General features: G+C 39.9%; 1 protein-coding gene across 9 annotated transcripts in view; it reads right to left on the bottom strand.

Moving 5' to 3' along the window:
* The window catches only part of CFTR (CF transmembrane conductance regulator), a 260,245-nt gene that overhangs the window by 14,000 nt on the left and 227,147 nt on the right, over positions 1–19,098 (bottom strand). For all 9 annotated transcript variants that reach the window (XM_051847977.2, XM_051847981.2, XM_051847974.2 and 6 more), the window contains 2 exon segments: positions 13,993–14,148; positions 482–571 (listed from right to left, as the gene is read on the bottom strand). In XM_051847977.2, the coding sequence (XP_051703937.1) occupies positions 482–571; positions 13,993–14,148 (246 nt within the window).

Raw genomic sequence — 19,098 nt, 5'->3', positions numbered from 1 at the left:
ACTTTGGAAAGTAATTAGATCATAAGGATGGAGCCCTCAAGAGTGGGATGAGCATTGTAGAAAGAGATGCCACAAAGCTCATTCATTCCTTGCACTGTCTGAAGACATAGCAAGAAGGCACCATCGATGAACCAGGAACGATATCTGCTGGCTTCATGATCTTGGGCTTCCCAGGCTCCAGGCTCTAAGCAATGATTTTTGTTGTTGAAAAGCCTCACAGTCTACACTGTTTTGTTATGCCAGCCCAACAGAGTAAAACAGAGGCTGCTAGGTGGAGCCTTGGCAGTGAGGAGAAGGGTAGGTTTAATTCAAAGTACTGGGTACTCCAGGTACACAAGTATTAGGTACTCCATTTAAAAAACTGTATGCCTATGCAAACACACACACACACACACACATATGCATGTGTAAAATTTCTCAACCATGACAACCACTCTTATATACGAGCTACTTCTAAAATCATCTAAGTTAGTATTCTTACCTCATCTGCAACTTTCCATATTTCTTGATCACTCCATTGTTCATAGGGATCCAAGTTTTTTCTAAATGTTCCAGAAAAGATAAATACTTTCTAGAGCAATAAAGAAAAAAAGAAAATATGAATATACTAAACATCTCTATTTTTCCTCATCTTATTGTGAAATAATTCATGTAGGAAAAAGATTTTTAAATAATTTAACAAATACTCATGCACTTACCATGCAGTTTCCTTAAATTTTACTATTTTGTCATGTTTCCTTTATATTATTTTCAAGAAACAAAAAAGCAGCATGTTAAGCTCCTGAAAACATTTTTCTAATCCCAGTGTCTTTAGAATAAAGAAATTCAGAAAAAGTTTGTTGTGGCAAGTTAATTTTTTTTATTTCTAGCAATGCTCCTTATTATAAGCAAATAGATATAAAATCTTAGAGAGTAACCTTCTGGGGCCAGCGCTGCGGTATAGCAGGTAAAGCCACTGCCTGCAGTGCTGGCATCCCATAAAAGCACTGGTTTGCCCCAGGTGCTCCACTTCCAATCCAGCTCTCTGTTATGGCCTGCGAAAGCAGTAGAAGATGGCCCAAGTTCTTGGGCCCCTGCACCTGTGTGGGAGACCCAGAAGAAGCTCCTGGCTCCTGGCTTCAGAACAGACCAGCTCTGGCCATTGCAGCCATTTGGGGAGTGAACCAGTGGATGGAAGACTAACATATTCTCTCTCATTCTCTCTCTCTCTCTCTCTCTCTCTCTCTCTCTCTCTCTCTCTCTTTCTGCCTCTGCCTCTCTCTAACTCTGCCTTTCAAATAAATAAATCTTAAAAAAAAAAAATGGGGCTGGCCCTGTGGCACACTAGATTAATCCTCCGCCTGCGGCACCACCATCCCATATGGGCACTGGGTTCTAGACCCAGTTGCTCCTCTTCCAGTCCAGCTCTCTGCTGTGGCCCGGGAAAGCAGTGGAGGGTAACCCAAGTGCTTGGGCCCCTGCACCTGCATGAGAGACCAGAAGCACCTGGCTCCTGGCTTCAGATAAGCATAGCTCCAGCTGTTGTAGCCATTTGGAGGGTGAACCATCAGAAGGAAGACTTTTCTCTCTGTCTCTCTCACTGTCTGTAACTCTACCTGTCAAATAAATAAATAAAAAATCTTTTAAAAAAAAGTGACCTTATGAGCTAAAATTAACTTGTCAGAACAAATTTATGAGTTGTTAATTAATTTTCTTTGTATTGATTTGACAAATCTAGCTTCCAGGGGATTTTAAAAATTTATTTACTCCTGTATTTGAGAGGCAGAAAGACAGAAAAAAGAGAACTCCCCAAATGCCTGTGACAGCTGGGGCTGGGCCAAGGCCAAAGCTGGGAGCAGGAAACTCAATCAGGATCTTTCACATAGGTGGCAAGAGTGCAGTCACTTCAGCCATCACGGCTGCCTCCCAGGGTCTGAGTTAGCAGGAACTTGTAGCCAGGAACCAGAGGTAGATACTGAAGCCAGGCACTCCATTTAACAAGCAGCTATCCTAACCTCTAAGCCAAGCACCAATCCCTCAAACGGATTTTGAAATTGCATCTTACAGATACCCACTCAAACACACATGTTGATCAAGGCACACTTCTACTTACACAACCAGATAGGTAGAGGAGAGGGCACTACTAAGAACTCAGTTTAAAAGAGGGAACCACATATCTGCTAACTTCAGGCACATTACAGAAGGGAGGCAGTTGAGAGTGATGTGAATGAGGTGACAAAATTACTATCTACTGCCCTGTAATGACCATTGCACAGTGTTTATCCTGGGACTTTCCACTTGCCACATCACTATCTACTTACATCTGCCTATATGGTTTTAAAAATGGTTTAGAAAATAAATTACTGGGGCCAACACTATGGCATAGTGGGTAAAGCCACAACCTGCAGCATAGGCATCCCACATGGGTGCTGGTTCCAGTCCTGGCTGCTCCACTTCTGACCAGCTCTCTACCATGGCCTGGGAAAGCAGTAGAAGATGGCCCAAGTCCTTGGGCCCCTGAACCTACGTGGGAGACCTGGAAGAAGCTCCTGGCTCCTGGCTTCAGACTGGCACAGCTCTGGCCATTGCAGCCATCTGGAGAGTGTAACAGCAGATGGAAGACCTCTCTCTCTCTTTCTCTCTCTCTCTCTAACTCTACCTTTCAAATAAATCTGTATAAAAAAAAAAGAAGTAGAGTTTTAAAAATAAATAAAGTAAATTCTGTCTCATTGGGAATCAATCTGTTGAAATCTTTACTTAGTATATACTAAGTTGATCTTCTGTATATAAAGATAATTAAAAATGAATCTTAATGAAGAATGGGATGGGAGAGGGAGTAGGAGATGGGATGGTTTGCGGGTGGGAGGGAGGTTATGGGGAGAAAAATTACTATAATCCAAAAGTTGTACTTCTGAAATTTATATTTATTAAGTAAAAGTTTTCTAAAAAAAGATCCAATAATAACAATATTTAGTTCCTTCCTTGTGCACATGGATGAACTGAAAGAACATTCTGATGTTAATATTTAGAATAAACAAAGGGGAGTAAAGAACATCATTGCACACCCTAGCTTGTACAGATTGCCTTAGATGGAGAGAGAATGCTCAGTGCCTATCTCATCTGTGAAGAACTACACACAGCAAGGTGGCCCCACCACATTACTGTGGCTGTGTGTCTAAGGTTGAAGGGGCGTGTCCTCACCAAGCCCAACAAGTTCAAGTGCAGAGGTCACATCAGAGAGCTCACCCTCACCCCAACCCCATGCCCCAGGAATAATTTATGGCTTAAAGAACAAAGTTGTTGCCAAATATCTCAGGAACCTCTAGAGAGGCAACCAGAAGCCTTTTACTGATATTTCTCAGGTTAGGAGATACCTGCATTGCTCTACAGAAGTGAATGTAACAATTACGTATATGACTCATAGGACCATGAGACATGATGGATATAGCTGTGCACCCTTCTCAAAGCTTCTAAGTAAATGAAAGGAATGTTCAAATAAGCTCAAAAGAGCAGGTCAAAGGGCATTACTCAGGAATTCTGACAAGCTAAAGAGAATTTTAAAAGAAGTGGCTCTGAGAACTTGAGTCTATTCATTATTTAAGCAATTAGGTTTATTTAGCACCTAAAAGTCAAAGGCTTGCCAATAGAAGTTTGCCACATAGTGTATGTATGTATGTGTATATGTGTGTGTGTGTGTGTATATATATATATATATATATATGCAGTGGTTCTTTATAGAATAAGTTTCCAGAATTTTTCAGAAGGACAGGAAACAGTTATGAGAGGATCAGAGCATGGGTCGCATGCTTCGGAAAGTGGTAACTACCTGGATGCCCTGCCTTAGGGTGGGCTTACCATGTGCCCTGTCTTGGGTAGGCTCAGAAAAGGTGTGACTGCCATACATCTGCATGTCACCCTAATGAGATCAATTATTCTACTGCACATGAAGAAATGCTGGTTTGGAAATAGCATAGATTTAAGCAGACATTAATCAAAGGAAGACATACAAATAGCCAACAGGTACCTGAGAAAATGCTCACCATCACTAATCATCAGGGAAATGCAAATCAAAACCACAATGAAAGATCACCTCAAAATGACAAAAGATAATATGTGCTGGCCAGGATGTGGAGAATGTAAATAAGTGAATCCTTTGTGAAAAAATTATATGCAGGTTCTCAAAAACCTAAAATCAGAACTATGATGTGATCCAACAATCCCACTCCACAGTATATATCCAAAGGAAAAGAAATCAGTATGTCAGAGACATCTGCACTCCATGTTTATTGCAGCATCATTCACAATGGCCAAGAAATAGAAAGTCCTGAGTGTTTATCCACTGATGAATGGACAAAGAAAACGTGGTAGTACACACATCAGAATACTAGTCATAAAAATGGAAGGTGGTAGGGATTTGGCTTAGTGGTGAAGCTGCTGGTTAAGATCCCACATCCCAAATCAGAGTTCCTGTGTTTGAGCCTTGGCTCTGCTCTTGGTTTCGGCTTCCTGCTACTGTGCACCCTGGGAGGCAGCACATGATGATCCAAGGAGTTTGATCCTTGCCAGCCCTGTGGGAAACCTGGGTTGAGTTCCTGGTTCTAGGATTCAACCAGGCCCAGCACTAGCCATTGAAGATATTTGGAAAGTAAACCAGCAGATGGGAGCACCCTGATTTTCTTTCTCCCTGTCTCTCTACCACTCAAATAATAAATAAGTAAATAAACAAATAGTTCACTTAAAAAGGATGAAATCTTAAGAGAATAAGCCACACACAGAAATACAAGTACTACATGATTTCATGCATATGTGGAGTGAAATAAAAAGTGACCTCAGGGAAATTAAAAATACAATGGTGGTGTAATAGTTACTAGAAGGTGAGGAGGGTAGGGGGAAGGAAGAAATGGGAAAAAATTGGCTGATGGGCACTAAATTATTTATGAGTAATAAATTCTGGGGTCGTATTCCACAGTAGGGTAACTATAGACAATGTTAACGTACTGTATATTCTTCTGCAAAATACTAGAAAACAGGATTTTGAGTGCTTTCACTACAAAGAAATAGTAAATGTTTGCAGATAGTTCTACTGACTGCAAATGGATATTACACAATGTATGCATGTATCACAATTTTACATACTTCCTAACAAATATGTATAATATTTATGAATCTGACAGATTTTTAAATGAAATAAACAGTGAAAAAAAAAAGTTCTAATGCTCCATTGCAAAGCAGGATAACAACAGATCACGATGGCAGCCTCCATCATCCAATGGGCTAATGCCTCCCTTCTTCTCAAATCTCCTCCATTTCTAGGCTTCCCCATCTCAGCACATAGCACCTTCAATTCCTGCATCCAGAAACTTGGACATCTTCTGTGACTTCCCATTCTCCCTGATCTTCCAACATGAAATTAATCTTCAGTCCTATGGATGGTTTTCCCAAAGTATATGTCAAATCTAATTATTTCTCTATGTTTACTGCTACCAAATAGTCAAAGCCACCAAAATCTCCCTTTGTACAACTACATGGTACAAATCACATAATTTTATTCACCTTTTAAAAAACCCTCCACTGCCCTGAGAGCAGAGTGTAATATCCTTAAGATGCCCCAGGACACCGTCCATGATTTAGCCCTTCCACTTCTTCTGGCTGCTTGGTGTGCTTCTCCACTCCCTCCCCGTCCTCACTGTAGCCAACCTGGCTTGCTCTCCCACCTGCAACTGCACACGGTTTGTTCTCCCTTCCTGGGAATCTCAACCCCTACACTCCTCCCATGGCCCACTACATCTTTCAGGTTGCAATCTATTATTTTCTTACTTTCCTGAATTTATTAAAGGAAAACTTTCAAATAATAATAATAATAATAAAAAAAAGAAATGTCACTTCCTCAAGGGTATCTTCCCTGACCCTCAAAGCCAAAAAAGAGGCCTCAGTCACATGGTCTCACACACCTATACTTTATTTTTCCACATTAGATTGAATAGTATCTATGCATCTATGAGCATTTTAATGTTCATTTCTCCTACGAGGCCATTACTTTGCTGCGTATCTTCCCTTTAGCACAAGACGTGTACATACTCATGCTCAATAAATGTTGCCTTATGAATGATGAGCTGATGCTAAGAAGTAAAAATAAAAAACATCAGAGTTCTCTCTTCTGGAAGAATAGCTATCATAACCTATTGAGGAATTTTTTGGCTTAGAAGGAAAATACATATACATTCATATACCCTTCATGTATAGTTCTATTGAAATGTGGTACAGGGGCTGGCGCAGCAGGTTAACGCCCTGGCCTGAAGCACCGGCATCCATATGGGTGCCAGTTCAAGTCCCAGCTGCTCCATTTCCAATTCAGCTCTCTGCTATGGCCTGGGGAAGCAGTAGAAGATGGCCCAGGTCCTTGGGCCCCTGCACCCCCATGAGAGATCTGGAGGAAGCTCCTGGCTCCTGGCTTCGGATCGGCACAACTCCAGCCATTATGGCCAATTGGGGAGTGAAACAGCGGGTGGAAGATCTCTCTCTCTCTCTCTTTCTGCCTCTCCTCTCTCTGTGTAACTGTTTCAAATAAATAAATAAATCTTTTAAAAAAATGTGGGACAAATGATTGGAAGTATCCCAATTTTAAAAAATAGTTATACTAACAAACCACTAAAACTTCAATCACTTCTTAAAATTGCTTATGAAATGGTCTCTCCTTTATTCATAATAGTGTAATAATTTGTATGATATTTACAAATTTACATTAGTATATTATATGCTAATCAATTTTATTTAAAATAGGATATATATATTCAAAAATACGAAGGAAGAAATCTGTTTGTTAATATTAGACATCCAAAAGTTTTAGGTGTAGTAAATTTTATACCACTCAAATTCTGTACTTTTTTTAAAGTTTATTCTGTAGCATAGGATAATAAAGTGAGTTCTCCTTTAATTTTAAATTAGAATTAACTGAGCAAACTGGTTAAGTTAGAGATCCATTTCATAAAATCAATCAGACATTCCATTCTCATATTATAAATAGAATCTGGTACTCTCTTGCTTCCAGGCGTGCTAGTTCATATCTTAAGTTCTGTTTTCAAACTGTTTGAACTTTCTACAAACTCATCCCTAAGCTGAAAGCTTTCTGGACGTCATCTAAGTCCTTTCCCCTGCAGTGCTCACGAAACAGCTGGGGCCCTAACTAGCTGCCTGGTGTGGCCAACACGGCACAGTCAGATCCACTGTGCAGCAAAAAATACACCCAAAACAACCCATCATAATGATTCTCCAATCTCTTCCATAATGATTCTTGCTTTAAAGAAACTGCTCACTAATAGAAAAGTTATAGTGTGGCAAATATTATTTGATATTTATTTAATCTCATGTATGGTATAAAGAGCAATTCTTGAGACCAAGAGACAACTGAAAAGAGCACACTGTTCACAATGTGACCAATCTCTTTCCCAGCACCAACTCCACAGCTCAGGGGAAAGAGCTGAGGCCGTGCACAGTTCTCAGCAGTACTCATGTGTCACTGCAAGCAGCAAAATGCTTAGCACTGAATGGCGAATTAAAAGCAAAAATGCAGTTTGCTTTCTGTGGCGACTGTAATGTAAATTAAATTAGAGGGATGGCTTTTTATCCTTAAGCACCTGGTGCTGGCATTTTTAGGGCTCAGCACTACATACACCATGTATAGCACTGGAATTGGCCCAAATGCTTAAAATTTTCACAGTGGTTTTGAATTTCCTCTTTGACAATGTCTGCAACATCTTATAAACTGAATCTGGGCACTAAAATTTATAAAATGTGAACAAATCCAGATTTTTTTTTTTTTGACAGGCAGAGTTAGACAGTGAGAGAGAGAGACAGAGAGAAAGATCTTCCTTCTGTTGGTTCACTCCCCAAATGGCCACTAAGGGCGGCACGCTGCGCCAATCTGAAGCCAGGAGCCAGGTGCTTCCTCCTGGTCTCCCATGCGGCTGCAGGGCCAAAGCACTTGAGCCATCCTCCACTGCATTCCTGGGACACAGCAGGGAGCTGAACTGGAAGAGGAGCAACTGGGAACGGATCCGGTGCCCCAACCAGGACTAGAACCCGGGGTGCCGGCGCCGCAGGTGGAGGATTAGCCTAGTAAGCCGCGGAACCGGCCGACATTAAATAATGTTTAAAAATAAGTGTTCAGACCAGGTTTTTAGTAGTTAAGATGCCTAATCTCACATCTCAGTGCCTGGGTTTGATTCTGGGCTCTGGCTCCAGACTCCAGCTTCCTACCAATACAGCGCAGGGGAAGCAGTGGCACTGGTTCCGGCAATTGGATGCCTGCTCCCATGTCAGAGACCTGGACTGAATTACCAGATTCCAGCTGAAGTCAGTCCCAACTGAGCCCTGGCCATAGCATTTGCAGACATCTAGGGAGTGAGCCAGTGGATAGGAGCTTTTCCCTTGTGTCCCTTTCTCTATATTTCTCTATATCTCCACTTCTCAATGATAATAAAGTGTTGCTTTGCTTGTAGGAGCATCTATTGGCTAGAGCAAGAGGAATAAAATATTTCTCAGTGAAAAATATTCGAAGTTTATAACAAATACAGGGCAATTCTATAATATTAATGTACATACATGTCATATCATATATTTGTATATACACGATAGCACGTGAGATAGTCAATTAATGTTCATTGTAAGTTATTTAATGGTTCCCAACCTTTTGATAATTCAACTTTTTAGTGTACAATTTCAAACATAGCATTAGAAAAAGTATTTTCCTAGTCGTACTGTGTTATGAAAACTTCCTAATATTTGACTCAGAAATCATAAAAATGTACTTACATCCACACCAGTTACTTTTCCCTTTTTTCTTCATTCCTTCTTTTTTTGTTGTTTTCTTTTCTTTTAGATATATTTAGGAGACAGACGGTGCCAGCAGCCCCTATGGGCACTGGTTCCTCTCCTGGCCTGCTCCTCTTCTGCTCCAGTTCTCTGCTCATGGCTTGAGAAAGCAATGGAGGATGGCCCAAGTGCTTGGGCCCCTGCACCCACATGGGAGACCTGGGAGAAGCTCCTGGCTCTTGGCTTTGGATGGGCTCAGCTCCGGCTGTTGCAGCCATTTGAGGAGTAAACCACCAGATGGAAGATCTCTGTCTCTCCCTCTTCATCTCTAACTCTGCCTTTCAAATAAATAAATAAAATCTCAAAAGAAGATTTATTTAGTTTGAAGTCAGAGTTACAGGAGGGGAGGAGAGTGAGAGATAGGTGGAGAGGGGGAGGGGAAGAGAGAGAGGGAGAGAGAGGGAGAAGGAGAGAAGGAGAGAAGGAGAGAGAGAGAGAGAGAGAGAGAGATCCTCTATCCATTGGTTTCTTCCTCAGACAGCCACATCTGCTGGGGCTGGGCTGGACCAAAGCCAGGACCCAAGAACTTCTTCCAGTTCCCCAATGAGGGTTCAGGGAACCAGACACTCGAGCCATCTTCCATTGCTTTCCCAGGTGCATTAGCAGGGAGCTCAATGGGAAGTGCAGCAGCCAGAGGCATGTTTACCAGCTACTCCATCACGATAGTCTTGTCCCAATCTTTTTAAAACCTACAAACTTTAGGGACTTTTATGGGCTATCTTAATATCACATTCTTCGTGAATCCAATACAAAGGTGAAGGAGATAGGATCCCTAACCTCAAAGGTATTATAAATAGTAGTAAAACCCACCACAGCCAGTATATTGTGCTTTTCTATGTATCAGGGAGGAGTGTAAGTACTTTTTTATTTTTTAAGATTTTATTTATTTATTTCAGAGGTAGAGTTACAGACAGAGAGAGGGAAAGATAGAGAGAAAGGCCTTTCATCTGCTGATTTACTCCCCAAATGGCCACAACAACCAGAGGTGGGTCAACCTGAAGCCAAGAGCCAGGAGCTTCTTTTGGGTCTCCCATGTGGATACAGGGGCCCAAGCACTTGGGCCATCTTGTACTGCTTTCCCAGGCCATAGCAGAGAGCTGGATTGGAAGAGGAGCAGCTGGGACTAGAATAGGCATCCATATGGGATACTGTTGCCACAGGCAGAAACTCTGCCTATTACACCACAGTGAGGCCCCGGAGTGTAAGTAATTAGATAACTCATTCAACTCTCACAAAGGCACAATGAAGTAGTTACTATCATTATACCCATTTTATAGGAAAGGAAGCCAAAGCCCAGAGAAATTAAATAACTTGCCTAAGATTATACAGATTAAAATACATGACACTGGTCAAACCACAATCCTTGGTAAAAGTTATCAAGTGTTTACTGACCCAGGACAAAACAAGGTAGATTCAGTTCCTATCATGTAACTTGTGTTAGGCATATTATAAATCAAAAGAAAAGGAAAAAAATTGTTTTATTTTACATTTCTATTTTGTTTTTCCTACTAGTCATCATCAATTGACAATAATTTTGAGTTTAAATCTTGCTTTCTTAACTAAAATGTCTGTGAAGTTTTATAATACTAAGTGGAAATTAAACAAGTAGACAGACGATTTTAATAGAAGACATAGCGGAAGTGCGAGGAGAAATTTATAATCAAGGTTATAGGTCCCATCTGGGACTGGAATAGGTCAAAAATCTCAAATCCACAAAATCTGAATGTTGCTTTTAAAAGTTTAATTTGTGTCGGCTGGCGCCGCGGCTCACTAGGCTAATCCTCCGCCTAGCAGCGCCGGCACACCGGGTTCTAGTCCCGGTCGGGGCGCCGGATTCTGTCCCGGTTGCCCCTCTTCCAGGCCAGCCCTCTGCTGTGGCCAGGGAGTGCAGTGGAGGATGGCCCAGGTGCTTGGGCCCTGCACCCCATGGGAGACCAGGAAAAGCACCTGGCTCCTGGCTCCTGCCATCGGATCAGCGCGGTGCGCCGGCTGCAGCGGCGGCCATTGGAGGGTGAACCAACGGCAAAGGAAGACCTTTCTCTCTCTGTCTCTCTCTCTCACTGTCCACTCTGCCTGTCAAAAAAAAAAAAAAAGTTTAATTTGTGTGCATCTTGTAATGAAGGAACACAAGGAAAATGAGGAGGAGAAAGGCACAGCAGTGGAAGCAGGAGAAAAGGAAGACGATACAGATGTGATGGGCTGGGGTTTGTCATAATTACCTACAAGCATTCACTGAATAAGCCATGACTCCATTAGTCGCCATATGAGTACCTATGTTGAATTCATCATTTTGGTTACATTCTTTCTTTCTTTGAATGCTGACTTACAGCAGTGAAATTTTGAGCTTATTATTGGAAGTCCATAGGTTGCACTCAGATCTCACTGTGGCAATATCAAGGCCAAATGCTATCTCCACCTCTAACTGTAGAATCTGTAAGATTTACAACGTTAAGCATATGGGAATTTTAATAATCATTAAAGAATTAATGATTATTGCACTGAGTGGGAACTGCTGAACCCCCAATTTCATCGCTCTGACCCACAGATGCGTGTTTTTATCCTCTCTCACATACTCCACAGCAGAGATGTCCCAACTCTCGGATGGGAGTCATGTGAGCATGGATTATTTTATCATAAAATTGCATTGCAAGAACAGGTCTAGTCATTTCCTCAGAATAACCTGCAGCCTTTCAAACCTGTAATTAAAGCTCTAAAAATAGTTAAAATTATTTTTTTATGTTTTTCTGAATTCAGTGCTTAACAAGGTTCAAGGCTGTTGCGCAACTGTAAGTCTTGGTGTTTGAATTGACTTATGCCAGTGGCACTCTGACTGTAAGCCTCATTGTCTACTGGTTACAACCTCACAGCTCACACGTAGAGGAAAACAAATTAAAGGAAATTCCACCTTGAAATGTACACAATATCCTGTCTAGCAGGCTGCCGGATTCTCTGAGACTGCTTTCTCTGCTACAGGAGAGAACGTAAAGCAACCCACAAGGACTTGCCAAAACCACTGGCATCTTGTGATTGCACAGCTGATGTTTTAGGATCACTATCAGAGAGAGGGGAAGCTCACTGTTCAAAGTTCCTGTGTCATGTGTTTGAAAACAAATGAGCACATGACCCAGGAATCTTTGCTGTCCCAATGTCAGAGATCTCATATCTATGTCCTTGCAAGTTCTGCGAGATAGAAGGAAGAAAGAATTGGGAAGGCAAACAAAAAAATAGCTCTCCTCGGATGTGTTTTTGTATTTCTTCTTCCTTCTTTGTAATCATCCAACTCCAAGGAAGGAAAAAATTACTTAATGTGAACTTTCAAAGCAGATTAGGAAAATAAAGGCATCTCTGGTTTGCCGTCTTCCTCTCTTTTTGGGCATTCACGTGATGTTCAAAGGTTTTCACTAGAGAGGAAATAGTACTGTCTACAGAGCCCTTCTGATCCTGAGAGAACAGTCCCAGAAACCACGGTCACCAACAGGCATCCGAGAAGATCTACATCAGCGTCAGCCAGCATTTGTAAAGGAACCTCTGAATGCATTTTGTGTTTAATTCTTATAAAGCTTGACCAGTTCACACCACATTGAATGTACTGAAACAGTGCACTGTGCCCCAGAAAGATGTACAAGTATTACATGTTAAAAGCTTTTTTGGAAAAAAAAAGTTATCATAACGAAAAGGGAAAAGAAAATAAAGGCAAGTTTGGAAAATTTACTTGGGCAGAAAGGCAAGATAAAGAACTTTCACAACTCTGCTACACTCAGATCTCCAGATCTGGCATAGATTCCTAAGTAGGGTACATAGTAAAATAAAATATCACTACATGCACATAAACCAATGGAGTCCTAGTGAAATTGAACTTAACTTTTAGAGCTCGCTTATTCTAATGGGCAGATTTGTGTGAACAAGAACAGAAGAAAAAGAAAGAAAACAGAAGTTTTATTGTTGTTTAAAAAAGGACCAGAAGATAGTCTACACTGAAAAACACACTTCTCTGACAACCAGATTCTATTCCAGGATCTTCAACATTTTTATTTTGCCTCATGCTATCACCTCGGGATACCCACATTTCCAGGTTTTCTTTATCTTACACCATCTGACAATTTCTCTTTTTCTTTCTGAAAGAAACAGTACTGTTTACAAAACCCCAACCAGAATTAATCTTCTGGCAACATGGTAAAGTCTAGACAAGTGAATTCAAGCACCAGCCAGGCAGTTACAATATTTAGTGCCTCATTAGTTGAAAGGAACAAATGTCTCCCCCAAGATAACCTAGCAAGAAATAGAAATTTTTTTCTCTGTCTGGATGTGTAGTCAGTCTACCTGGACATGCTTCTGGCATTTTCATTTTGTATTAAAAACAGAGAACTGTTGGGAGAACCATGTAGTACAATGAGTTCAGTCCTTATTAGCACAAAGAGATGGAAGTGGTCATGAAAACAGTGAGAACAGCCATAGAGATGAGAGCAAATACTGGCAGAAACACAGCAAATGCCTTTCAGATTTGGACCCGTAAAGACATCTCTTGGTTTCCAATTAGATCGTTTTAAACTGGAACGGTAGCTATTTCCCCCATACACAAGAAGTCCTCTTGCACAATAACACAGAATAATACTAAGCCAGTGAGGCTAGGGATACCTCTGTGACCCAAATCAGAGTGACATTTAAAAAAAAAAAAAAAAAGTACTTATCAATCTGAGACAGTGTTTGTTATCTAAAGAACAAGAACCCAACCACTACACTTTACATTTGCAATTCCACTACCAAGTGTTTGCTCTTTCAGGAGAATCTTTTATGTCTTGCACAGCATTTCTCAACCTGCTGTGATTGCTAACTTGGAGCTCAGACTATAAAGCAGTGAGAAAATCGCATGTGAAAACAAAAGCCCCAGGCTTTCACTGCAGATCATGTCTTCAGGGAAATGCAATCAAAACTACAATTTCAAATAACTCTATGTCCCACAGAGAATTTCAGACTTTCAGAGATAAATTTTTCTCCCTACATGGCACACACAACAACAGACAGCAATTCTTAATGAATATATTTGACAGGGTAATGTGAATTCCTTCAGTGCAAGTGTCAAATAACGGTGAACATGTAATTCAGCTCTTGTTTTCTTTTTTTCTGGCTGAATCTCTTACTCACCTGTGGGATCACTCCAAAGGCTTTTCTCCACTGCTGCAAAGTGATCGAATCCCAAGACACACCATCAATCTGGATTTCTCCTTCAGTGTTCAGTAGTCTCAAAAATGCTGATAACAAAGTACTCTTCCCTGAGCCAGTTCTTCCTAAGAGGCCCACCTACCAAGGAAAAGTGATAGAATTACTTCTGTGACATAGATGCCACACTACACAAATATTTCAGAACAGTACTTCAGTAACAACCATTAGGAAAGTTTCTCCCATCACCAGGGAAAGATTTTTCATCTATTCATTCAACTGTTTTTGCAGGATCCCAATTAGGAGCACTATTGACATGGTTGGGAAGAGCAACAGAATGTAGACCTCCAATCCTGCACCCTGCTAACGTGTCTGAGAAAGCAGCAACAGATGGCCCAAGTGCCTGGATCCCTGCCACTCAGTGGGAGATCTAGATGAAGCTTCAGACTGCTGCCTTTGGCTTGGCCCCAGCCTGGCCACTGTGGCCATCTGGGGAATGAACCAGTGGATGGAAGGTGTGTGTGTGTGTGTGTGTGTGTCCTTCTCTGTGTAACTCTGACTTTCAAATAAATAAACAAATATTTATTTAAAAAATTAGAAGCTGGCTATAAAGAACTAGACCCAGCACCGGCTTCATTTATTGCTCATCTTTACTAACAACAAAAAGGTTGAAAAATGCCCGTTTTGCATTAAGGAAGAGCAAACACAGTGGCTTAATGCACATAAGAATGGACTCAACCCAGAAGTCCTAGAAACAGGGATCAATCGCTTGGATATAAACTTGAAAATTACTTAATAGAAGCTTACTATTTAGTTACCATCCCTGAAAAATTAGGCAAGTATCAAGTTCAGCCTGACAATAAACAAGAATATGTACAGGGAGTACCTCTATAGCCAGAGAAGGCCAGTTGAGCCAAGTCCTCCCCACACCTCAGTGAATAAGCACTTGGATAGCTGTCAAATAAAATTCTTACATATACACTGATTGGCAAGAGGGAAACTTGAGACAGCAAAAAGGCTATTAAGGAGAACAAAACAAAGCAAATAAACTATCCTTGTTACCTGAAGACTGTAAAAGCAAGGCATAGACGTGCGAATACGTGCATTGCTGGAGAGATCCAGTGCTACAGACAGGCCACAGGGAGGCCAACCCTGTGTCCTGAGGTCAGCTCACCTCCCAGCACCTGAGGAAGGTGCTCCGGATGGGAGAGCCTCCTGCAGTCATCAGCTGACCTCCGAACAGACTGCCTGGCGCTTAGTAACACTGAATAAACGGCCTTCCCCTTACGTCATTTCTACTTTATTTGTAATTGTTTGGCCTCTTTACAGTATAGTGAGCACATGGTCTTTTGATTTACACTTAAAAACTGTACCTATTGATGGAGTATCGTATGTTTTGATACATGTACACAGTGTGTACAAGGGGTCTTCAAAAAGTTCATGGAAAAAGATGTTATGAAAAACAATGCATAGATTTCAAAAAAATTGTACAAAAAAGCTTATTTTTTAATTCCATCTCTATAAACTTTTAAAAATATTTTCATGATATTCAAATCAGGGTAAGCATATCTGTCTCCTCATTTACTATTTCTTTGTGGACAAACCACTCAAAATCTTCTTTTTCTAGCTTTTCACACTGTCTGTAGTAAAGGATAGCTTGATTTTTTTAGTTTTCAATTCATTAGAACTCAGAACTTTAAAAATACATAATATAAATGAATTTCTAAATGCTTATTCTCAATTTCTATACATATCACCAACCTGTAATAGTGCATGGTCCACCACAAACGTCTTAGAGTATGTAACAACCCATATGATATAATAATAATAACTTACTGAACACTTATTAGGGACCTGATAATAAAATAGGCCTTTGGGGTAAGCTGGTAACAACACTGATAATGGAAGATCTCTCTCTCTCTCTCTCTCACCGTCTCCTCTCTCTCTCTCTCCCTCTCTATGTAACTCTTTCAAATAAATAAATCTTTAAGAAAATACAAATGACAATATCCATATTTCTGATGTTAAAGACTGTCCTCCTATCCATCACAAAGGCTCCATAATAAGATTTTCACAAGTGTTTATTCTCTGCTGCAACGGAGAAAATCAGGTCAGCTAAAGGTTATACACAATGCTCTGTTGAGTGTCTTCAGGGCACAAATCATAAACAATAATTATTTATTTTGTCCTTGGTTATTTTTTGTGTTTATCCTAAGAATGTAAATTCATAAAGGGCAGCATAGCCTATCTTATTTTCCATTTGATTCCCAGTACTTATACAAAGTGCTCATACAACTACTTGTTTGGACTGACCAAAGGACAGGCAAATGGAAGGACAAATGGATGAATGAGCACATGAATGAACACACATAATTAGCTGATTGGACTAATAAATAGAGTTAGTCAATTTTATCAACTCTTACTTTAAAATTCATGTGGAATTTCATCCCCACATTTTCATTTCTGAATTAGCTCACATTACACAAACACATTCACTAGATGTCATGGGTTTTCCAACAAAATAGCAAGGTCTTCTATAAGCCATCTGAATGTGCCAGAAAGGCGAGGTATGAGGGAAGAGAAGAAAAAGTTCAACTGGGATGTGATTTGCTCTAAGTTAGACTAAAAAAGTTTGCTAAAAAGTGGCTTCAGATCCAAATCCCTGTATCACTAGTCAAAGTTCTAATGAGTAGGATAAATGACTATGGTCCCTCTCCCCCAGAAGTAAATAGTACAATTTTTAGTGAATTCAGTTTTTATATGGGGAATCCATTGGATTGAGAGGCAATTTGTAAATCTTTGTTTAGCTTTAATGTTTTCAGCTGTTGCTCTGGCTGCTCTGTATCACTGAGTCACTGGTAATGCATTGTGTCTGACAGGTTTTTCAATAGCTAAGAATCTCGTTGGTTTCTACCTAACAAAGCCTTTTTGTTCATATAATTGGCACATATAATTCTTTTCCAGGATTTGTTTTTCCAGTCTTCTCAGTGATCTATTAAAAAAGGCTAAAGTACTTCCCGCAAATAAGCTCTTAAGACATATCTTAATTCCAAATCAGTGTTTTCTAGTAACTTCAGTGCACCTCCTGTCTGAGAATTTTGGACCGAGATAAGTCCAAGTGGAGAGTTACACAGTGCTGAGCGTGCTGCTAGTTGTAGTTGCACTGTACCATGAATAGAACAGTCTCAGGACATTCCTCTCAGTGTTCTACTTGTCATTTTAAAGCTGCAACAGATAGAAATATGTTGTAATTATTTTTCACATCCTTGTAGTCTCCAGATCAGGATGTTAAGTCAAGTGAAATTCAGACGCACAAGGAGACTATACTTGTTCACACATCTCTGTTTAGTGTTTGAATAAACAGAATCTGGAGAATCTGCGTACATACACCCAGGATGAGTTACTGAATGATTCAGCTACTTCACACCAACTTTTTTCAAGACAGAAAATGAGACATGTTTAACTAACCAAACAGGCTCTTAAGTGCTTGTGCTGATACGAGATGAATCTTTGGAACTATGACTTACTGCTAACATTTCGATATTTTGAAGGGGCTACAAATGGAGAAAGCAGATATGTTCACCCAAAAGAATATATCTTGAAGTACTGTTAAACATCTATTTAATCAAAAGAATATCTAGGTATTATGACATATACAACATACGTATCTGAAGAATTTTGGTAAGTCCAGGTTTATCATGAAAGAAGAGACTCCAAATTAAAACCCCAGCCTGCATTTTGAGAGGGAAAAGAAAAGGAAAAAAGGAAGAGATATAATCAGGCTATTAAGATTCAGATAAAAAATCATCAGCTTTTAAGAATAGGCTATTTGAGATTTAAAAGAAAATAGATTTTTTATAGTAATGGTTGCAAAATACTTGCTATATTTCTCATGCATTGAAAAAACACTTTTAAAGTGTAGATTCTGTGAATTAAATGCCTCAAATAAAAGCAAATAAAGTAACAGGACATCTTTAAAGTAAATACTATGGACAAAATGTTTTAATATGAAGACTGAATAATTTTCTGTACAAAATATTAATTTTTGCCATCTATTCACCATATCATCAAGAATACAGAAATCCACTAAAAATTAAATGATATGCTTACATAAGCCCTGAATTTCAACTGCTTTTTTTGTTTTGAAGAAAAATAACTAGTCCACAGTGTTTCTGTATACCCAAAATGATAAATTAAATAATTAAATATGAGTCTGCTTCTTAATGGTCTAGGCCAGCCCTGGCCATTGTAGCCATTTGGGGAGTGAATCAATTAGTGGAAGGTTTCTCTCTCTCTCTCTCTCTCTCTCTCTGCTTTACAAATAAAAGAAATTCATTGTTTTAAAGCAAAGAGATGGAGAATGCTATTCTATATTAACACTGTTTCGAAGGAAATTGTAGTAGCTATATTATTTTTGTAAAGCAAAGACTTTAGAGAAAGGAACATTATCAAGAATAAAGGGGTCAGTGTTGCAGCGCAGTTGGTTAAGCCGCCAACTGCAACACCAGCAACCCATATGAGCACAAGTTCCAGTCAGGCTGCTTCCCTTCTGATCCAGCTCCCTGCTAATGTTCCTGGAAAGCAGCAGACCATTTGAGAGACCAGAATGGAGTTACAGGCTTCCTGGCTTCATCCTGGCCCAGCCCTGGTCATTACAGCCATTTAGGGAATGAACCAGCACATGTAAGATTTTCCCACTAGTCTCACACTAGGATTAGAGGGAAACTTCCTCAACTTGATCAAGAATTACAGTCCTGTAGCCAATACCATTCCTAATGGTGAGAAACTTGTGATTTTCCCAATAAGATCAGGAACAAAACAAGGATATCTACTTTCACCATTGCTTTCAACATTATATTGAAAGTCCTTGTTAATATAATAAGACAAGAAAAAAGAATGAAAGATATAGAGATTGCGAACGAAGAATGAAACTGTAATCACAGAGGATATGATCATCTGTATAGAAAATCTTAAAGAATGATAAAAATTGGATGTTTTTATAATCATTAGTAATTACAGCAAATTTGTGAGAATGAAGGTTAATATACAAAAGTTGATCATGTCCCTGTACAACAGTAATGAATAAGTAGT

Source organism: Oryctolagus cuniculus, chromosome 3, assembly GCF_964237555.1.
Source record: "Oryctolagus cuniculus chromosome 3, mOryCun1.1, whole genome shotgun sequence".
In the NCBI taxonomy this organism is placed as follows: Eukaryota; Metazoa; Chordata; class Mammalia; order Lagomorpha; family Leporidae; genus Oryctolagus; species Oryctolagus cuniculus.
Note: the sequence above shows the minus strand (reverse complement) of the source record. Positions and strands in the feature narration are given on the sequence as shown.